The sequence below is a fragment of the Monodon monoceros genome, unplaced genomic scaffold (assembly GCF_005190385.1).
Source record: "Monodon monoceros isolate NGI ecotype Baffin Bay Population unplaced genomic scaffold, NGI_Narwhal_1 Super_Scaffold_21, whole genome shotgun sequence".
NCBI lineage: Eukaryota > Metazoa > Chordata > Mammalia > Artiodactyla > Monodontidae > Monodon > Monodon monoceros.
The window spans coordinates 63,272,193-63,295,513 of NW_021703778.1; the positions used below are offsets into that span (position 1 = coordinate 63,272,193).

Sequence of the window (23,321 nt, forward strand, 5' to 3'; positions counted from 1 at the left end):
AGTGCAGGGGGCATGGGTTTGAATTCTGGTTGGTGAGCTAGGATCCCACGTGCCTTGCAGCCAAAAAACCAAAACATAAAACAGAAATAATATTGTAACAAATTCAATAAAGACTTTACAAATGGTCCACATCAAAAAAAAAAAAAAAAACTAAACTAAAAAAAAAAGTCTCAGTAAATGTTGGGAATTCCCTGGCAATCCAATGGTTACGATTCGGCACTTCCACTGCCTAGGTCCCCAGGTTCAATCAATCCCCAGTTGGGGAATTAAGATCCCACAAGCCATGAGGTGTGACCAAAAAAAAGTCTCAGTAAATGTAATAGGATTAAAAGCATACAAAGTATGGTTTCTAACAACAATGAATGTGAACTAAAAATCAGTTTTTAAATCTGGAAATTACCCAAATAATTAAAAATTAAACAACACCCTTCTAAATAACACGTGAATCAAAGAAGAAATCACAAGGGAAGTTAAAAAAATATTTTAAACTGAATGAAAATGAAAATATAACATATCAAGGTTACAGATGAAGCTAAAGCAATCTTTAAAGTAAATTGATAGCATTAAATGCCTATATTAGGGAAAAACAATGGTGTCAATTCAATAATCTAAGCTTCCACCTTCAGTAAAAAAAGAAAAAAAATTTTTAAACATCTTTATTGAGAAAATATTTTTTAAATGAATTAAACCTACTAGAAGCTGGAGAAAGGAAATAATGAGATCAGAGCAGCAATGAGTGAAATAGAAAACAGAAAAAACAGCAATCAATGAAACCAGAAGCAGATTCTTTGAAAATATCAATAAAACTGATAAACCTCTAACCAGACTGATCAAGAAAAAAATGAGAGAAGACTAAAATAATAATAAGGAAATATTATGACCAATTTGAAGTAACAAATTAATCGACTTAAATGAAATAACAAATTCCTAAAAGACACAAACTACCAAAGCTCCCTTATAGGTAACCTGAATAGTATGATATCCATTAAAGACACTTTAGATAGCAACCTTCCCACACACACACACAAAAAACTCTCCAGGCCCAGATGCTTTCACTGGTGAATTCTACCAAGCATTTAAGCAAGAAATAATATTAATTCTACACAGACTCTTCCATAAAATAGAAGAGAAGGGATTATATCCCAGATCATTTTACGAGACCAACATTACTCTGATCCCCAAACCAAAAAAGACAAGAAAAGAAAACTACAAATTCCTTCATTAAATTGAATCTAGTAATATAAAAGGAGTAATATATCATGACAAAGTGGGTTAATTTAATATTCAAATATCAACCAATATATTCACCATATTAACAGATGGAGGAAAATCATATGATCATCTCATAGATGCAAAGTATTTGATACAGTTTGCTATCCATTCATGATTTTTTTTAAATCTCAGAAAAGTAGAAACGGAAGGGAACTTCCTCAAGCTCATAAAGAGCATCTATGAAAAACCTACAACAAGTATCATACCTAATGGTGGAAAACTGAATGTTTTCCCCATAAGATTAGGAACAAAGTGAGGATGTTCACTCTCACATTTCTATTCAGCATTTTACTGGAGGTCCTAGACAGTGCAATAAGGAAAGAAAATGAAATAAAAAGCATAGTGACTGGAAAAGAGGAAGTAAAACTGTCTTCATTCATAGATGGCATGATAGTATACATAGAAATATCTAAGAAATCTATATAAAAGCATCCAGAAATAATGTATGAATTTAGCAAGGTTGCAGAATACATGGTAAATACAGATCTATTGTCTTTCTATATACTAGCAACAAACAATTGGAAATTAAAAAATTTAAATACCATTTATAATAGAATAAAAAAAAAATTTCTTAGGGATAAATTTAGTAAAATATGTAAGACACTGTTCACTAAAAGCTACCAAATACTGTTGAGTAAAATTAAAGAAGATGTAAAAAATACAGCAAGATACCATGTTTCTGTATCAGAAAACTCAATATTGTTAAGATGTCAAGTCTCCCCCAAATTGATATTTCAATACAATCTCATTCAAAATCCCAGGAGATTATTGTAGATATTGACAGGCTGACTCTACAATTTATATGGACAGGTAAAAAATCTGGAAGAGCCAAAACAATTTTGAAAAAGAAAAATGATGTTTGAAGACTTGACACTTACCAAGACTGATTATAAAACTACAGTAATCAAAACAATGTGTGAGTGCTGTGACTCTAGATATGTGGAATGGAAAAGGAAGGCCAGAAATAATCACTGACAAAGGAGCAAAGGCAATTTAATGGAGAAAGGATAGTCTTTTCAACAAATGATGCTGGAACAACTGGATATGCAAGTGCAAAAAAAAAAAATCAATCTAGAGACAGACATTACACCTTTCACAAAAATTAATTCAAAATGGATCATGGACCTAAATGTAAAATGCAAAGCTACAAAACTTCTCGAAGATAACATACGAGAAAATCTAGGTGACCTTATGTTTAGTGGATGACTTTTTAAGACACGACACCAAAAGCATGATCCATGAAAGAAAATATTTGTCAGTTGGATTTTAAAATTAAAAACTTCTGCTCTGTGAAAGATGCTGTTAAAATAAGGGCAAGAAAATGCAACCAACTCAAATACCCATTAATAGGAGAATTGATAACAAATTGTAGTATATCTGTACAATGAAATATTACTCAGCAATAAAAATGAATGAACTACATACACATGGAATAACGTAGATGATCTCTAACCATTACACTAAGTAAATGAAGCCAGACACAAAAGACCCCACATTTTCTGATTTCATTTATATGAAATTCTAAAAAGGCAAAGCTATAGTAACAGAAAGCTGATTAATGACTGCCAAGGATGGGGAGAGAGGATTGACTGCAAAGAAGCACAAGGAAATTTGGGGGGTGTTGGAAACATTCTAGATGTTGATTGACTCATATTTGCTGAAGCTCACTGAACTATATACTTAAAATGGGTGAATTTTATGATAATTATATTGTATAGAAGCTGATTATTATTGAATACCTCTGCAAATGGTGTTTCCCCTCAACCACCACCACCATTAATAGATAATCCTCTGTTGCCATTGTCTACAATGTCCAGAATTTCATTTGAGGTTTTGATGCCATACAGAGTAAGTGGGAGAAGCCAGTTATCATTCAGTCAGCCAATACAGACAGCCTACCACATGTCAACCACAATTTTAGGTTCTGGAAAGTGAGAATATGAATAAAATGCAGTTTTATCTTTAGAAATCTTGCAGTCTAAAAATAAAACTATCATCATCTTTAATATTTATGGTATGCATATTTTACACTAAGTGCTATTTGTACATATTAACTTATTTAATTCTTTCAACAACCCTATGGTGTGGATTGCATTATTAATTCCATTTCACAAAAAGGAAGTTGAGGGGGCTTCCCTGGTAGTGCAGTGGTTAAGAATCCATCTGCCAATGCACGGGACATGGGTTCGAGCCCTGGTCCGGGAAGATCCCACATGCCGCGGAGCAACAAAGCCCACGCACCACAGCTACTGAGCCTGTGCTCTAGAGCCCGTGAGCCACAACTACTGAGCCCGTGTGCTACAACTACTGAAGCCCACGCGCCTAGAGCCTGTGGTCCACAACAAGAGAAGCCACCACAGTGAGAAGCCCACGCACCTCAATGAAGAGTAGCCCCCACTCACAGCAACTAGAGAAAGCCTGCCCGCAGCAACAAAGACCCAACACAGCCAAAAATAAATAAATTAAATTAATTAATTTTTAAAAAAAAAGGAAGTTGAGGAAGAGAGGTCAAGTAAATTGCCCAGCTAGTAAATGCAAAGCTGGGATTTGAACCCAAGTGAGACTAACACTACAGCTATGCTGTCCCATATAGTAGTCACTAGCCACATGTGATTATTGAGCACTTGAAATGTGGTTAGTCTGAATTGAGATATGTTCTAAATGTAAAATACACCCAAGATTCCAAAGACTTAGTAAAAAAAACGAATGTAAAATATTGTGTTAATAATTTTTAACATAGACTTCACATAATAATGATCATACATGGTTATATTAGGTTAAGAAATATATTAGTGAATGAAGTTTACCTGTTTCTTTTTGCTTTTTAAAATGTGGCTTCCAGAACGTTCAAAATTACATATGTGGCTTACATTATATTTCTACTGACCAGCACTGCCCTAGATTCTGAGAATTTAACTATTATATTCTACTGTTTTAGTGACAGGCAAACTTAAGAGCAATTATGAGCTGATACATGGGTCATGAAACAGAGGTATGGACAAAGTATTGTGGAAGTACAAGATGAAAACCATCAATTATGACCAGGGATAAAGAACCTGGGGAAGATGTCTCAGAGGAGGAGTACAAACTGGGCACACCTAACAAGGAACAGATCAATTCAGTCACCATGTCTTACATTTATATGACATTTTACATTTCACAAAGTGATCTCATATAAATGCATGCATTTCTTGCACACACACATGCACGCATGCTTGCAAACACACACACACGTACACAGTGAAACAGGCAGGGCAGATATTATTGTCCCTGTTTTACATGAAGAAACTGAGTCTGGTAAGTAGCAGAGCTGGGAGTTTAAGCCAAGTCTTTCGAGCCCAAGATCAGGGAATTATTTACCACATCGTGGTTGCCTTGAGGTGATCTGGAAACAATTTCAAAGATAAAGGGCAAAATTATAGAGAGACAGCTTTTACCACTTCATGGCTTGAAACTGGTCATAATGGGAGTATATACACTACAGAAATTGGCAAATACTATGAAGGAAGACTTCTCCCTACCAAGAGTCAGCTTCCCAGCACACCACTGAATAGACAGTAGTGGGTATACTGGCCACTGGCTACAGTGGGAAGAAATTCTGTTAAAGCCCTAGCTCTGTCTCTGACTGTGTGAGCTTAGGCAAATCACATAACTTCTCTGGGTCCCAGCATTTTCAACAATGAACAGGAACGCTCCAATTTCAACTATAAAGTAGAAGTCAAATCTCAAACTCTGGAAGCTGAGCGCCTTGAGCTCCCGTTCCACCTCCTGTCGGTGCAACCTCTTGGTTTCTTAACCTCTCTCCCAACCTTTGTTTCCCTATCTCTACAACAAGGTGAAAGCAGAACCTACCCCTGAGGCATTTGTCTATCAGACTTTATCTACAGATATTTACTTTATTCAAAATTAAAACTGGGAAAAAAATTAAACTATTTATTAATTCACTTAAAAAAATAATAAAGCCATTACATGTTAACATAAATAATGCATTTTATGAAAAATAACCATATTTCCTAAATTGAAAAAAATAATGAGAACAGTATTAGTGTTTTACATGTTTGCAAATCTGCTTAATGTCTAGCTTAAAAGAAGAAAATAGGATTCTCATCTCTGTTTCTATATTCAATCTGTTTCAAAAATCACGTTATGATGCTTCTGGAAAACTCCATTGTACACTAGTAAAAGAACAAGAGTAGAAAAGGTAAATAACATATTGTGTTATTATGAAGATCGTTTGAACCTCATGAAACCCATGTATGGCTCTCAGAGAACTCCAGGGTCCCAGAACTACACTTTCAGAACTGCTGGCCTAATACAAAGCACTCAATGGCTATTACCCACTTTCATACATAGATTCCATTCTCCTACGGGTTACTGTGAGGGTCAAATGAGAGGATGTATTTTTTAAAAGACTTTGAAATCATGAAGAACTTACAACATGAAAAATACTCCAGTATGAGAAGTGGTGCCTATTCTTAAATATGTATTTTCTTGGCCAATCGAAATTTATAGTGAAATGAATTTATCAGAGCTGAAATTAGTCCTCAGACTATGTGAAGGGAGGGAGGGAGGGAGGGAGGGAGGGAGGGAGGGAGGGAGGAAGGAAGGAAGGAAGGAAGGGAGGGAGGAAGGAAGGGAGGGAGGAAGGAAGGAAGGAAGGAAGGAAGGAAGGAGCTCTAATATTTCTTAAAGGCTTAGGGATATGCCGATGGAGACATTACTTTAGGTCCTCATCCTAAGACTGTCAGGCTCTAGGAGCCCTGAAAAATATCCCCACAGATGTGCAATTACCAAAGCAATACATAGTGCCCACCAGGGAAGGAAATGAAATTCCTTGGGACCCAAAGCCCAAGAGCTACCCAAGCAATTTGAGTTGCTCCTCCTAGCGAGGAGAAATAGAAGGAATAAACAAGATTTTTGGCATGAAAACTATCCTGGGTCTCATGACAATAGGAAAAGTATATTCAGATTCTTTTCCATTATAGGTTATTACAAGATTGAATATACTTCAATTTTTAAAATCAAATGAATATGACTTCTTAAAAAAGTATATTAGTCGTGACCCCTTCAAAACTTCGCTCAAACAGGCCTAAGGTAGGGCTTCCCTGGTGGCGCATTGGTTGAGAGTCCAGTCCGCCTGCCGATGCAGGTGACACGGGTTCGTGCCCCGGTCCGGGAAGATCCCACATGCCGCGCAGTGGCTGGGCCCGTGAGCCATGGCCACTGAGCCTGCGCATCCGGAGCCTGTGCTCCGCAATGGGAGAGGCCGCAACAGTGAGAGGCCCGCATACCGCAAAAAAACAAAACAAAACCAAAAAAAAACAGGCCTAAGGCAAAAGAAAAAGTATTGATTCAGAAAAAGCCCAGGGCTCACTTGAAGAGAAAGGATTCCATCTCTGTCCCTGTTGTTCTTCTTTTTCTTTTCCTCCTCCTTCGTGTCCTTTCTCTCTCTGTCTCTATCTCTCTACCTCTATTTCTCTCCCCCCTCTATCCTTTCATGCCACAGACTCTGCTTCTGCTTTTGTCTCAGAAGCGCCTACAGACAGTTCTTAACTGTGAGAAGTCCCAAGAGAAAGCTCTCTCCCAGAAGCCCAAACAAAGTCCCACTTTGCACCTATTTACCTGCCTTGTGTTTCTGTATCCATCCTTACGGTAGGGCATCAGTACCGAATCTAATTGACCTGTTAGTAATCCAAACCAACTTCTAACTTCCTTAGGCTTATTGTTTTGAACTTCATCGGGCATTTTATTACAATACAAAGAATGCTCACTTACAGACTGCTATAAATCAATCCATCCAAGGTATCTATCCAGGGTCAATGATAAGTATGTCTGCAGCACTAATCTTCACGAACGTGATTAGCAAAGTTTCTTACAAAGGTGTTGGCCTGGTCACCCTGTGGTCTAGCAGGATAGAGGCCAGAAAAATACTTTGTGTACACAAGTCGAATTGTACCTTGAAAGAAAGACATATTTCCTGTTTCATTAAAATTTATTATGTTGGGCAATCCTGAGATGTTTAACTAGAGTCTGGCCTCTGTGGTTTATTAGTGCCATGGGGAATAGAAATGCTCTCTTGCAAACCGAAGTATCACAATGGCATTTAACAGCCTTGTTTGACAACATCAGATTGGGTTTATCACATCCGGCTCATTTTCAAAATTATTTCACATTAAATGCATTACCTTTTAAAAGGAGAATAGAGAGGGGAAGAATAATCTTTTAATAAGAGAAATTTAAAACTCAGCTAATCAGGGGGAAAATGTTTCTAATCCAGCTCTATAAATTTGGCAAAAAAAAAAATCTTTTTTTTAAAGCAGACCAGCTGGAAAGCAATAAAGCATATATCTATGTCTGATCTACACCACTGCCAGCTGCTGCTTCAAGGGTCTGGCAAAACCAGCTCTTGTACAAGAAGTCCACTTCTTTTATTTCATTTCTAGAGACATACAGCCTTTTTTGGACTTGAATGGTGATTTTATAAAGAGTGCTGTTTTATTTACTCTCAATTAATCATGCTCAACTGTAAACAAAGTGTCTGTTTTAGTTCTGCTGACAATTATCCACTTGTCAACATCTCCCTCAAGTACCTTCAGCATCTGGCTGCTGCAGAAAACCTCTACATCAAGATGAATGTTTGTCTCTGTAAACTCAGGAATTCGTTGGTTTCTTTAGCCCATCAGCAGTCAGGATTATATTCTAACAAATGTCACCCAGGCATCTTGATGAAGATATATATAATCAGACAATAAAGGGTTTCTCAGGATTTCCTTCCATTCTCTGTTTGCTTCGGCAGAAAGAAGAAAAAGATTACAACTTGGGGATCTTGGGGGCGTGCAGGGTCTGTGACTTCAGATACTGTCACAAACCACCAGGCACATGATGACAGCTCCAGAAGTTGCTGAGAAATCTGTCCCTCCATTAGTAACATTCCATTAGATCAACAGAACCAAATTGTGTTATAATTGGTGGTAATTTATGTAAGAAATTCATTTGAGTTTTGTTGCAGTTTCACTGGGGTTTGGAAGGGGCATGACTTTATCCACTGCCCAAATAACCCTTTTACTTTGGGATGCCTTTTTCGTCTGCTTAAAATGTGTAGGGAACATAGGCGGAAGTCGCTACCAAGATCATTAATATTTTCCCAACAATAAACTGTTTTACAGGCAAATATTCTATTTGGTGGGTTTTGAGGGAGAATTACTAGTGTGATCCCTGGAGCTCCCCTTGGAGAAAGGAGCCCCAGGAAAATTAGACTCAACACCCATTCTGTATCCATTTTGTTCTTTCATCCATAAGAAAGGAGCGATATTATATACACCATGGGGGGCGGGGAGCGGTAGGGAGAGCGGGGAAGCTGGGAACTCCGACAGACTAGTCCTCTGGGAGAATGAATGGGTTACCTTACCTAGATTTTACAATCCGGAGATAAATTTACACCCATTTCCAAACGGAAGAGATTCAAATCACTTAGCATCTTTCCTTGAAGTTGTATTCCTGGTTGAGGCGCGGTGGCGGGCCCGGGAGGATGTGGACCACCAAGAGAAACCAGTCATCCAGTGCAGCCCGGTCAGAGTCCAGATCGATCAAAAGTGGCCCAGAGCCGGCGTCAAATCCAGAAAAATAAACATCCTCAGCGAGGGAAACTGAGGACAGGGACGGCGGGACTCACTCGGCGAGGGCCCGGGATCACTATAGGTGGATGGGGGAGAAAGGGGAGAGGGGGTAAGGACGGGGACTTGGGGGGAGGGGAGATTAGTACAGGGGTTTGCTTTGCTCCTTTCTGACAAAAGCTGATCAATCTAACTGCATGTAATTGATTTTAATGAGTGGGGGAGTTTCCATCACATTAACGATTGCCCCGAGTCATCAGCCTGTGCGGGCAGCGACTCCCGGTGCAGACCTCGGTCTCGCCTCCCGGGCCAGCCAGTCTCGACCTGGGCGCCCGCCACGCCGCCTAGCTTTGGGGCCCTAAAGAGCAGAGGTCGGAGAACCGGAATCCTGGCCGGACCGCCACCCGGTTTCACCTGGTAATTTATGCACAATTAATTGAGATATCTTTTATACTCGATGTGTTGCAAAATTAATGCCTAATTTATGTAATTAGTCAATTAACTCTAATTCCAGCATATGTTCCCAATGCCCAGAAGGTGTTCTGTTTCCCAGGTACTTATTTTGATGTCACGAAATGCAACTAATTAATTTTACATGCATATTAATTTGGGATCTCTTTAGCAGTTCCCTTTGTGCAAGTAATTTTAATATTTGTCTTTCTAACCTTTTGGGGCAGGGTGCGGGGGGAGGTGCAGGTGGGCGTGAGCGGCACGGGGGCGCGAACCCAGATGATGCCTGAGGGGTGGCCCCGGTCGAGGACGCGGTGCTCAGGAAGAGGCCTCAAGCGGCCGGGTGTGTGGGTGCTGCGCTCAGCAGGCCCTTAGGGGGCGTTGCGGACGTTGACCTCACGAAGTGCATTTCGCGCACGCCTTTGGGAAACAGCACGCCTTAGGGCCCGGAGGCTGAGAAGCCTGGGAGCGCTGACGGTGGCTCCCAGGGCACTTCTCGCGTCCCTGGACGATTGGCTCCGTGCCCAGTCACCCGCACTCCCCGGAGCCAGGGAAAGGCTTTCATTTTTTTGCTTGCGGAAGGAGGACTCAGATTTCCAAGCCAGTCCCAGAGGCAAAAAGCCATTCGTGCCCTGGTCCGGGAGGATCCCACGTGCCGCGGAGCGGTTGGGCCCGTGAGCCGTGGCCGCTGAGCCTGTGCGTCCGGAGCCTGTGCTCCACAACGGGAGAGGCCACAACAGTGAAAGGCCCGCGTACCGCAAAAAAAAAAAAAAAAAAAAAAAGCCAATGGGTTGCTCTGCGGTGGCGGCCCTTCCTCCGAGACATCCCGGCTGATGCCAGAGTGCGGGGAGCCGGAGAGCCTGCTCTCCCCTGGATGCAGGGAGAGGAGAACCGCGCCTCCATCTCGAGCTGTGCAAGCAGCCATCTGTCCTCTTCTGGCCCGGAGCGAAGACCAAGCAGGGCGAAAGTTTACTTTCCAAGTTATTGGGTGGCACATTAAAACTTTTATCCTTTTTGGACAAATTAATGAGCAATTTAATTAATAAAATCAGAGAGTAGTGTAAGTGCTATGATAATGAAGTTAAATGAGTGCACAGTAAAATATTCACTAATCCAGCGCATTGCCAAATACCCCCTTAATTCTGCTTAACACTAAAAGGGTTTTGAGCACCATAATGAGATTCTTCTGTCTGCTAATTAATTGACACGCTCCTGAATATTCATATGAGCTAGCACCAATACGTTCCTAATTGCACCGTGGAATAGGTCTCAGAGGAAAGTAAATCGCCATAGACTTAATTAAAATAATGTATTCCAGATCGAGGACGGGGAAAGATGAGACATTTGCCTTCGAGCGCGCTAAGAAAGTGGCACCTGGCTGGTGGAGGCGAGAGATATCAAACGTCGGCGCCCAGCCTGAAATAAGCGGCGTGGGACGCGCTGGGAGGGCGTTCGGCTTCTGAAAACAACAGCTATGCTGGGTCCAAACCCTGCAGCTCGGAGGCTGTGGCTCCCAGGAGCGTCAGTGTTCCCGCCCTACCGGAGGAAGTGGCTGATGGGGCAGAGTCTAGGACCCCGACCCGGACCAGCGTCCTCTCTTTTCTCCCAGCTGTCTGTCCCCAGACTTGTCCGAAATGCTGTCTGCAGAGGCGCGTGGGAGAAGGTCGTCGGTCTGGAAATTTCCGGGAAACTTTTTCCCAGAGGTTGTTGAAGCCGCACCAGACCCAACTCTCCCAACCCAAGTTGCGATCTAAGAGACGTCCTTGGCACTTCTCTTTGGGGGAGGGTGATAGCTCGGGGGTAGAACACCCGAATCCTGTGGATGCTGTCCTCTCTCTCTCGGCTCCCATTCCCACAGAAAGCGCCGCCGTCCCCAACCGCACGGCTAAGTTCCTGGACGCATTTTCCCTTTCTTGTCGAGTCCAGTACGGGGGCCCATCCCAGCCGAGCTTTCCTCGGCGGGTAAGAGGGACAGCCGGGCTGCGGACCCTAATCTGAGCTCGACGGCAGAGCCATTTTCACCAGAGCCACGCTCATTCCTTGGGAAGACGAAGATTCCCTCCACCCTCCTTCTTTTTGAAAAAAAAAAAAAAAAAAAAATCACCACAGGTTAGAAACTAAAAAGAGTTTATTTGAAGACATACAAATGCATATTTATTATACACATGTAGGCATTAACAATGTAAATTACACCGCCAGCAGTTGCTGGTTGTTTATTCATTAGATCTTTAGAAAATCTACATTGCCTCCAGACAGCGCGATGATAATGTGAAATACACAAGCAGTTTACATAACCAACTTTGACGCGGAGCTCCGCGCTCCACGACTCAGTCATCAACAGGTCGCAGGGATCCGGACGCAAAGGAAAACCTAAGTTACTAATAATTACCGAAGATCTGGGTAACCTAGGAAAACCTAGGAAGCCCGTGGCTCCCTCTGTCCTTTTGGAAAAGAGCAACAGATGTGAAAAAAAGAACGATCTAATTCACTCTCTACGGTTCTCTATTTTACCCTGTTTATGTGTAGCTTTGGGGCGGGGGGGAATTAAAGAAAAATTGGTGAAAAGAGGATGAACGGACAGAACTGAAAGACCAAGAGCCTCCCCAAACTCCGGGTATTCAGGAGACCCAGTTAAAGACTTTGAACCCAAACCGCTTTGAGGAGGGGGGCCGGTGAAGTGAGAGGTGAGAGGTTTTCTTTACTGCCCGCCCGGGAAGAAAAGGCAGCCTACCTCAGTTAAGGAAAGCCATCCACTCCACCAATGGAATCACTATGGCCACCATAAACAAATGGTTATCACTCTGAAGAAAATCACCTGCTGATTCAACCTTTTTGGAATTAAATCCTCCCGTGATTCTGGAGTCACCTAAAAGATGGAGAGGGGGAAGCACCTCAAGGGAGAAATGGCAGTGCAGATTTCATGTCTATATAAAAAATATATGTCTAAAATTCTTTCCTAATAAAAATGTCAAATAAATAAATAAGGGGGAAGTGAGAGGTTGTTTACTAGGGTTGCTGTGGGGGGAGGGAGGGGGAGATCGGTGAAGATGTCAGCCGCCGTTGCAAGTGCCGAAGTCTCCTAAAAGCTACACCGATGCTATAATCGGTCAAGTTAATGATTCATCCCACTCTCCAGAGTCAAACACTTAACGTGGCCTACCACTCACCACTGAGGTAGGCGGGTGAGGATGTTTTAATGTTCTGTTTCCTTTATCCCTTCCTTCCTTTCGTTTGGTTGGGCCGGCTGGGTACACAAGGATATGCACTGCAGATCCCGGACACTGCATTGCTGGGAAGGCAACTAGTTTGTTTGCAGACCTAAAATCTGGTGTCCCTACCGCTGCGGAAATTGAAACCAGAGTCTGAGAAGGGATGAGGGGAGAGAGGGAGAGGAAATAGGGAAGGAGAGAAAGAAACAGAGGAACATAGAGGGCGGTGGGTCCATTTCTGCGGCGTCGGTAAGCCCTCGGGGCAACCTGGTCTCCCCTACAGCTAGTCTGTACACGGCGACCCACCAAGAGTGAGAGCCCGGAGCAGAGTCTGTGCTGCGGAAGAGGGCGCGCGGCAGAGGGTGGGCACTCCGCGCTGGGACTCGAGAAGCAAAGGCCTGGTCCTAGGTGGACCCGCCTGAGCGGAAGGACCCCGCGGCCCAGGGGAGGCGAGCGCCCGGCTGCGCTGCAGGCCCCGCCAGGCCCCGCCTCCCAGCCATTCTTAGCTGGGGGAGGCCAGTAAGATCAGCCGCTTTCTTTCTTTGCTTTCTTTCTTTTTCAAACCCGCTTTGTGGGTGGCAGCTCAGCGGGGGACGAATGGAGACCAAAAAAAAAAAGGCCCAAACGGGGTGGGGGGAGGGGCAGAGAGAGAGAGAGAGAGAGAGAAGAGAGAAAATCGAATAGTTTTAACCATCTCAGGAAAACAGCGAGTTATTATATTTAAAGGCTGCTGTGGGCGAAACCTGCTTCTGCCATTAAGAAAACACATACTGCATACGTCCACCGGGTTAAGCTCTCCTCATCTCTGAACAAACACAGCAGAAGCGCGGGGTTTTAAGGCTGGAGACCTACAGGTTATCCGGTTTCAAAACAAATTAAAACGGGCGAATGCACTAACAAATATTACGGATGCAAGACAGTCTTCATTTCAGGGCTCTGCAGTTCCCCCTCCCCGAATTGATTTTATTCAAATTTCTGAGCGAAGGACATTTAGCCTACTGTACAGGATTTACCTTGATATTCTACTGCAATCAGTATTTTTTCCCTCAGATAATGCATTCAAAGGAAGATAAACTGTTTTCCCACTTATTGGAAGCTTTGAAACACTTCATAAAGCTAAAAACTGCCTTCCTGTTTCTGCTTTCCCTAAATTCCTTCCCCAAAATAACATTTCAAGAGTGGCTGCCTAACCAGAGATACTGATCCCCCCTGCCCCAAATCTGAGCAAACAAGTAATTCCTGACAAAATTAATACGAAAAGTATAGGGTGATTTTCTCCCTTTCCCCCCTTAAAAAAAAAAAAAAAAAGACCCTTTGCTCCACCCCGCTATTAAACAAAACACAATACCTTTTTCTGGGTGGTACTGCACAGAGGTTGATTCAGTTTTGACAATGTTGTTTAGCTATCATTTGCTATTTTGAATGAATGGGAGCAATCCCCCCTTTTACAACATTTGTTTCCTATTATGGAGAGGTGCAGCAGTTGAGGGCAGACATGTGAAAGTGGCTGTTTGATTCTCTTTTTCATCCCCCTGACCCTGCTTTTGTCCCTCCTCACCCTGGGAATGTCACGCCTCGCTACTTCACTTTGAGATGCTCGAGAAAGTGGCTTTGTTATTCCCTTTTAGACATACACGAAATTGTTCTCATTCCCCCCGCTGTAAAAGATACTTCACATCGGGCCTCGGTTCACAAGTGCAATGCAATTTGGCTTAGTCCAACCTTTGTTCTGCTTGTACAAATGAGCGAACAGTGCACACATTATACAGTTGATCTACTGCTGTCTTAACCCCAGAGTTACGGGCTGGGAGAAAAGCAAGTTAATCCCTTCAATACCAAGGTGGCTTTAGCAATATTTCCTCCGATAATAATAATAATAGATTTGAATTGCTTCTTCTATTTCACACAGTGCAGGGCAAAACTTCTGGGGAGGGTTTAGTAACAACCACCAAAATCCTTCCACCAACCTTTTGCAAATAACTTTGAGACAAGTACGTATGTAGGTTTCGTAATGCCCAGTTTAAAGCTATGCAATTGTTAGCACAAAGGAGGGACTGGATTTGGAAACTCAGGCTTTAAAGCCTTGAAATCTCAGAGCAAACCACTGCCAGCAAAGACCAAATGGTATCTAGCAAACTGAATCCAAAGAGAGGGCATTATGGTGAACCCAGCAAGAGTTGTTTTCACGGACACTGAAATTGCCTGCTCACTATGGGTGGGGTTTGGCACTTCTTGGGGATGGATGTCAAGCAGACCAGCCCCTTCCTCTGGCTACTGTTTTTTCCTGCTTGAGGTGGAGGGAAAACTGAGCCTTCCACACTCTCCAAACTGGAGCAGCTGCTTGCAAAATACTTCTAAAATGTGTGGGGCTGTTGCCACTCCCTTTCTCCCAACCCCAAGGAAAACACAGATTTTCGCTTCAGGTGCCCCAGCCATGGCCAAAGGCCTTACCCACTGCCAGGCAGCAGGGACTCAGGAGGACACGCCTCTGAATTTGAACCCCCTGGTTTAGATGGGAGTCGAGGCTCTTGCCTCTCTCTCAGCAAGATTGGACGGGGGGGAGGGGGGGTACTGATTTCAGGCAACATACTCCTCATCAAGTTTCTTTTCAATCTCCCTGGTGTGAGTTAAGATCCAAACCCCATGTAGCCCAGTCACCAACCAATGAAATACACGGCTCCAAAGTTCGCTGTGCGATGTTCTTTCCTACCAGCTGGAAAAATAGGTGTGCTTCTCCGGCTGCCCGGTGCTGGCGGTGGCGTTGGGGAACGCTGGCGAAGAGAGCGAGGAGAGGGCTCCAAGTACCTTCTCTGCCGCTTGGCCCTCGGCACCGCCGCGCGAAGTGTGTCCCCTCCCCCACCCCTCCTCCTTGAAGAGCTTGATTTCCCACCAGACTTGGTCGACGTGGCCCGGCGGCGGAAAGGGCTCAGACTCCCGGGGCAGGCACGGGAGAGCCATGGCCACCAATAGGTTTCGCTCACGCAGCGGCCAACCGGGTGCGGGTCTCTGGGACCCAAGGACCTGCAAGACCCTGCTGGCCGGTGGCCCCAGGTTGAGAGGACTTACTGAGCGGGGTCTCTCTGGTCCCCAGACCCAGAACATTAGAGCCAGGCTGTGCCATGCCGGGGTGCTGGCACAGATTTCCGAGGACAATCAATCTCCAGGACACTCAGGAGGATGATTTTTTTTTTCTTTTCTTTTCTTTTTTTTTTTTTTTTACAAAAACTGACCGCTGACAGGATGAGGGAGTTTGTTTTAGTGCTGAATACCCCCGGAACAAAATCCTTTTGAAAGGAAAGCTAAGTCGTTTCACGCCACCAAAGTGCAGATTTGGTGAAGACTAATGGGACAAAGCGGTGCGGTGCGGTGCGTTAGCGCGGGTTCCGCGAGAGAGCGGAGGACTTGAGCACCTGAGGCAGGCGGCCTGGAAAGGTGGGGCGGGCCAGAGGAGGCCCCAAACCTAATGTCAACGCCGCACCAGCCCGCGGCCTTCAACTCCCCCGCCCACTCCCAGCACTTTTACCGCCAATTTCGCAGAGATGCTGGAAAAAGTGGAGGAGAGGGGGAGAAAAAGTGAAGCGAAGAGAACTGAGGGACAAGAGTGCATTAGGAAAGAGGAAAGGAGGAGAGGGACAGAGGGGGGATGGAGAGGGAGGGGACTCCCAGAGTGAAAGGAGGAGAAGGGGGCCAAGGAAGGCTTAGCCGAAGCGCTCTGGGCAGCGCGGAGTTCACTTTCCATGTCTGGAAGGCGGGTATTGTTTTTGGCGCCTAGGAAACCTTGGGAAGCTGCCGGGTACTTTCCTCCACCTCCCGTCGGTGTTTGGTAAATATTAACAAACCAGGGCGCGTTACTTTGTGGAGTGTGGATGGAGGGGCTGGCTTGGGCTCCGGGCGGTTTTCCTCTCCTAGAGCCCCCGCCCCCAAACCCCAGCCCCACAGTTCACGCACACACACACCTGCCTGACAACAGAAGGAATCAAAATCAATATTGTATTTGTCACCCCTCTGTCTCCTTTTTACTCCATCAGCAGCCCGGGTGCCACTGAAGCGAATTGTGGATTTATGGAGGGAAATTAGCATAAATTATTACGAAATCTGTAGCCGTGTGTGGTCCAGCTTGTGGGAAAAGAGGCTATTGCGAACTCTCCAAGCAGAAAGGTGGTCGGTGGTGGGCTCCGCAGAGGCGATGAACGGCTATTGCACGAAAGAGGTTTCCAGTTGGTTTGCACATGGGCATAATTGACTTATGTGTATTTTATACAGTTTTCCCAACAACTCCCTAAGCCTGCGGGTCGGATGTGCCCCCTCCCCAAAGCTTCTATTTGCTTTGGGTTCTGTACAATAGACTGATGCACTTTTCAAGATTTCTGGAAAGTGCTCCTTCCTTCCTCTCCTTCATAATACTAGCCTTAAAACTCTGTAAATAGCATGCAAATCCCTCTCTTCCCTTGGGCTTTGTAGATCTTCAGTAGGAAGTAAGATACAATTTTACAGCGAAGTACACTTTTTAAATGTGCATCTCACAACTAACTCCTCGCCCCACCCAAGGCAAAGTTGTGCTATTAGGTTCAATTTTCTTAATGAGCCCCGGGCACAGGCAAAGTGCCTCACCTCCCATCTTCACCCGAGCCAAACTTTGAAGATTCCTACTTGTATCCTCCCATGTCCCAGACGTGGTGGTGACAACTTTCCCAGGGAGACGGACAGAGATTTATCCCAACTTGGATTTTTTTTTTCCACCCAAACGTTTCTGCTCTTAGAATTTAATCTTCTGTTTACTCGGAGCAATGATTTCGACAGCCATACAAAGGCCCTTTGCAAGGCAACAAAATGCCAATTGTTAAAACAAGAAAACATTTCTCTCTCCCCATCTCTCACCCCCAACACGCGGGAGCGCGCGGGCGCACACACACGGGGTCGAAAAGAATCTTCCTGGCTATAGTAGGGGGAACAGAGATCTTTCACTCCTATCGTTGCATATCCCGAATCCAACCCTTCTCAAAACTCTGTTTCTATATGTATGTACATATTTTCTTAAAGGATCCTAAAAATCCTTGCGGGCTTCGATGCTCGTACCTCCCCTTCCCAGGTGGGCTCCTGCCTCGCCCACAGGAGCACCCTCTGTTTTTTTCCTCACAGGGCAGCTGCCTTCTAGAGCAGGAAAGCTGTGGACCAACGCCTTTCGGTCTGTGAAACACAAGCCCTCACTACTAGTCATCTGGGGCCCCTCAAGCTCCCGAGCTTCCCCAGCTCCTCCCATCTCAGGACCCTCCAGGCTAACCCGGCCACGCCATATAACCCCCAAACGCCGCACCTCCTTAGGAGCTGAAGCAGGCGCAGCTTCGTCGAGTACCGCTGCCTCCCCCCAAGCTCGGCAGAAGTTCCTCCCGGGTCCAACTGGTTTATCTGCAGGGGGTTTACCTGCCCTTCTCCAGCCGCGCCCCCAGAGACAGGTCAGCGTCCCTCCCCCCCGCCCCTCCCCCTCCCCCCGCTCCACACCCACCTCCTCCTCCTGGTCATTTTTTCCGAGTTAAGAAGGTGACATTATTCTTTTCTTCAAGCACTTCTGTTAATATTGAAAAACGTGCGCTTGCATCTCAAGCGAGGCAACCCAGACGCGAGGGTCATTTCAATATTAATGAAATTGTTTAATCTCCTAAATTCATCGTGTTTAAGTTACGTTTTGGTGAGTTATTGACCACCTCAGAAACTGTGCTTAATGGCGGGGGTGCGCGCGCGCGCGCGCGCACGCACACACGCGTTTAAAGATCTTTTTTATGCTAACCCCAAACAGCTCCACTAGTAATGCTCTAATATCACTAGAAGTATCAAAACTTCACACCCAGAAATCTACCACCACCACCACCACCGCCTCCTCCTGAAAAAAAAAAAAAAAAGTTCTCACACATTTCGAGACTGAAGGTGATTTAGTGTGAGCTGTTGCTATTGAGTTTTTAACAACGCGGCAGAAGGAATTTCTTCTAAAAACCATAAAGGTCGGAGAATGTGCAGAAACCAGCGGGAGCGCCTAGCGTCTATACTTGTAGACTGAGTGCAAGCAGGCGGGGTTGATTCACTATTTCATAGCAATTAGATGATGACAACGATAATAATAATAATAATTATTATTAGTATTCACTGAATCTCCAGAGACTAATCCAAACCAGGGAACAAGCCGCCCACACTAGGCAAGGTGACCCCAGGCACATCCCCATCCTCTTTTCTCTCCAAAAAAGTAAAACCGCTGGTTCTTTGCAAATCTAGAAGGTACTTCTGTTTTAGTGGGGCCGCAGGCAGCTTTTGCTGGGCCCTCTAAACTCTAAATAACTTCTTTCTATGCAAAAAAAAGGGGGAAGGGAGAGAAAGTTCCGGCTGTAAAATGCAAACTTCCAGGCCACGCCTAACTCCTAAATTTCAAACCACCTGGGGAGTGAGAGACCTCGAGCTTGATAAAGTGTGTCAACCAAACTCAGGCCCTGCCCAGGTCCACATGCCGTCTTCCCCAACAGCCCAGAGCCTCCATCCTGTGTCTTGGTTACCAAATTCCTGGAGGACTTTTAAAGTGAAGACCTTGCTTATTTGCCCAGATACACTACTTTATTTTTTTTTTAATTTGGCCAATACACTTAGATACAAAGTGGGCTCTTACAAGGGTCTGTCCGATTATATTTTTGTACTTTTAAACCCCATCACTTAAAGCTACACACCCACTGTGCCGGGCTAAGGCAGCAGCCTAGGAAGGTCAAATCAAACTTTGACCTGCCTCTTGGAGCAGTGGAGGAAGGGTGTATTTTCATTACAATAACCCATGCAACCAGCCCCGGGTAATGCCAAGAGCAGGAAAAGGGTCAGCTTCAGGGGAAAGCCGTGCCTGAAGTTAGCTAACAATACAAACCCGACACACTGCAGAGGAAACAAAATACCCCGGCCAAGCAATTTCCATGTCAAACATCCTCTGCGCAGCGGCTCGGTCTGTGAATGTGAGTGGTCGCCTGAATCCCTGCTCCGCGGCCGGCGCCTCCTCATACCTTCACACCGCGCACCCTGGCCCGCGCGTCCTGCTCCCGCCGGTGGCCGACGCTCTTCCCCCTCGCCCAGTCTGGAGCTGGAAGTGATTCCTATTGGCCAAGGTGTCCATGTAAATAGGTGTGAAAGAAATCAGAGCTGGCCAGGCTCTCCCCTCTCGCTCAGTCCCCTCCCTCTGCATCCCCCGCTCCCCCTCCTCTTCCTCCTCCCCCAAGGCGATTGTCATATGATAGCTAAGAAGTGGCACATTAATGAAGCGCCGCTACAGGGGTCTTTTCTGCTCCTGTCACCGCTTAAAACTATCAGATGGTTCGAGGGAGGACATGGAGGCAGCCACCTAGCTCAGTGGAGCCGCGGAGCCCACAGCAGCGCCCTCCGGAACCCCGAGGCCGCCGCTGCCACTGTCCGCGCCGGGACTCCGCCGCCGAGCTCGGCCGCCCGCGGAGCTCACGGCCAGAAGCGCCACGGACCGGGCGGCGCGGGGCGCTGCGGGTCTGAGCTGCGGAGCTCAGGAACGAGTGGAGCCCAGCCGAGGCAGGACACTGCGCCCCGGCTGCGCGCCGGGAGGGACTCGGCGAGCAGCAGCGCCATCCCGGATGCGGACGCGCAACTTGGGGCAACTTTAAGGTGAGCCGCTCTCCGTTGCATCCCTACCCCCAGTTCCCGCTTCTGGTCCGGGCTTCCTTCCAGGCTACCATCGCGCCGCTCGCGGGCTTCCCCTCCCGCGCCCCCTGGCCGCCCCCAACTCGACACGCAAAGTTGCTGGCTAAAGAGCTCAGGCACTGGCTGATCCGGCGCCGAAGCCCCCTACTCGCCACCCCCGAAGTCTGTTCTCGGCCTGGCTGACCTCGCGGTGTCTGTGCATCCACGTCCTTCCCCCCATTATCTTCCCCCCTTCCCAGATCCGAGCAGGCCCGCGCGGACCCAGAGCTAGAAAGGGGCAAAGAAGAAGATGCCTCGGCCCGGCCGCAACACGTACAGCGACCAGAAGCCGCCCTACTCGTATATCTCGCTGACCGCCATGGCCATCCAGAGCTCGCCCGAAAAGATGCTGCCCTTGAGCGAGATCTACAAGTTCATCATGGACCGCTTCCCCTACTACCGGGAGAACACGCAGCGCTGGCAGAACAGCCTGCGCCACAACCTTTCCTTCAACGACTGCTTCATCAAGATACCGCGGCGGCCAGACCAGCCCGGCAAGGGCAGCTTCTGGGCGCTGCACCCCAGCTGCGGGGACATGTTCGAGAACGGCAGCTTCCTGAGGCGCCGCAAGCGCTTCAAGGTGCTCAAGTCGGACCACCTGGCGCCCAGCAAGCCCGCTGACGCGGCGCAGTACCTGCAGCAGCAGGCCAAGCTGCGCCTCAGCGCGCTGGCGGCCTCGGGCACGCACCTGCCGCAGATGCCCGCCGCCGCCTACAACCTGGGCGGCGTGGCGCAGCCCTCGGGCTTCAAGCATCCCTTCGCCATCGAGAATATCATCGCGCGCGAGTACAAGATGCCTGGGGGACTGGCCTTCTCCGCCATGCAGCCCGTGCCCGCCGCCTACCCGCTCCCCAACCAGTTGACTACCATGGGCAGCTCGCTGGGTACTGGCTGGCCACACGTGTACGGTTCGGCAGGCATGATCGATTCGGCCACCCCCATCTCCATGGCTAGTGGCGATTACAGCGCCTACGGCGTGCCGTTGAAGCCACTGTGCCACGCAGCGGGCCAGACGCTGCCCGCCATCCCCGTGCCCATTAAGCCCACGCCGGCCGCAGTGCCCGCGCTGTCCGCACTGCCTGCGCCCATCCCCACCCTGCTCTCGAACTCGCCGCCCTCGCTCAGCCCCACGTCCTCTCAAACAGCCACCAGCCAAAGCAGCCCCGCCACTCCCAGCGAAACGCTCACCAGCCCGGCCTCCGCCCTGCACTCAGTGGCGGTGCACTGACCCGCAGAGGCCGGCGCCCCGTCTTGTCCCCCCCACCCCCCGCAGCTCACTCGCCTTCCCCGGCTCCCAGTCCTGCCCTCCCCATCTGGGACCGCCACCCTAACTTGTACAGTTCACCTTCGGCCAACCCTCCCTCCCCCATGAGAACTCTGTTTTGGACCCAGGAGACGCAACACAAACTTGCAGATGGGCCTGGAGGCGCGTGGGAGTTGTCCTCGCCCCCAAGAGGGGTTAGGCAGGGGGCACCTGAGCCAAGTCGTCCCATTCCCGGGGCCCCCGAAATCCCCCTCCCACTGAAGAGGCAGGGGAAACCCTGCCTCCCGCAGTCTCGGAGAGGGGCGCGTCTAAGCTCGGCCCCGATCCGCGAGGCTCCGGACACGGCGCCGTTAGTTCCAAGCCCAGAGAAACCGCCTTGGAGGTTTCCCGGAACAGATCTTCCCTGAGGGCTGCAGACGCACAGCGGAGAGCCAGATCTCTGTTTACGTCTTGGAAATCTGCCGCGTAAAGGGACCGCTGGCTTCCTACCCTAGTCGCCTCCGCCCATCCGGCAGGGTCTGGGCGGACCACAGCCTCCCGGAGTAGCGGCCCTGCCTCCCCGGCTTCTGCGGAGTTTTCTGGTTTGGGGTTTTGTTTCCTGACAGAGGCTCCAGGCGCTGGGAGTGTAGGGGAGAGGCTACCAACCTGGGAAGGGGACGTTTGTCCTCTACACAAGCAAAATAAAACTAAAAGTCAACCTTGTATGTTTACAAAGCGCCCGGTAAAACGTAAACAGTGAACCTGAATCTGTAGTGCTTGGCGGGCGAGCGGGCAAAAGCCCACTTTACAAGTACCTGTTGTAATGTGAATGTTTACTCTGCATTTCTGGCCAGGTTTAGGGGAGGGAAAGGGGGGGGTGGGAAAGTTAATTGGGATGTTAACTTTCCGATTACTTAGAGACCTTTTTAGCTATTTATTTTATTGCTGGAAGGAAAAAAAAAAAGAAAGAAAATGAAATAAGTCCAAACTAAGAAAGCATCAAGGGCAACCCTAGAAGAACTTAGATAAGCTGACTAGTAACATGAAGGAGGTGTCACCGGATAGGTCTCCCATGGACAAGCCTTTCTGTTTGCTACAAGAACTTTTCCGAGAAGCTAAAGGGCTGCAAAGAGATGTAAATGCTTGTGAATAGGAATGATTATACACTGTGTAAAATGCACTTTTGTTTGCTATATTCCTTTAGAGTCTTAGGTAATTTGCTGGAAAATGAACTGTTGTTCTGGTGTGACCTGCTTAAGTTAAAAAAAAGTTGTAGTGTCATCAGAGCTGTACAATTTTTACCTTTCATTTTTCTCCCTCCCTGTACAGAATTAGCATGGCATTTTAAATATTGATGTTCTTGTTCCCAGCATGCCTGTTTTAAGACAAAGAATTTTAAAAAGGTGTCTACATTAAATTATGAACCTAGTCCAAATAATATTTTCTCATTAAAATATGTAAATGCAAATTTTAGTTTCGTGTGTTTTTGAAGAGTTGCTACAAACAGTAACTTTACCAATGATAAATGCACTGCTTCTCTAAGCATGCTTTCTGCAATACATTGTCTGAGTAGTTTGTCTTTTTCATAACTTATTTTGAAAACAAACCTCCTCTTATGCACTTGCTGACTGGGAAGAAATTACGCAGATGGACTTTCGAAGATATTGGCCCAGAGAGAAAGATGAAACAAACTCTTTCTAGTATAGATCAGGTGCACAGGTGTGGTGCTAAAAGAAAAACTGTTAATGAAAAATGAGTAACTTTATATGTATTTTGACTATCTTTAAGTATACATTTTACAAAATA

The 23,321-nt window shown here is 46.6% G+C and overlaps 1 protein-coding gene across 1 annotated transcript; it reads left to right on the forward strand.

The window, feature by feature from the left end:
* The first annotated feature begins 19,782 nt into the window (after positions 1-19,782).
* Positions 19,783-22,983, forward strand: FOXB1 (forkhead box B1). Its single transcript, XM_029239113.1, has 2 exons — positions 19,783-20,197; positions 20,473-22,983. Exon 2 carries the CDS (start codon positions 20,523-20,525, stop codon positions 21,498-21,500), a length of 978 nt encoding a protein of 325 aa, XP_029094946.1. The 5' UTR covers positions 19,783-20,197; positions 20,473-20,522; the 3' UTR covers positions 21,501-22,983.
* Positions 22,984-23,321: the final 338 nt, after the last annotated feature.

Bases quoted from the DNA above. Each gene is read 5' to 3' on its own strand.
- FOXB1 (XM_029239113.1), top strand. From the start codon at position 20,523: ATGCCTCGGCCCGGCCGCAACACGTACAGCGACCAGAAGCCGCCCTAC.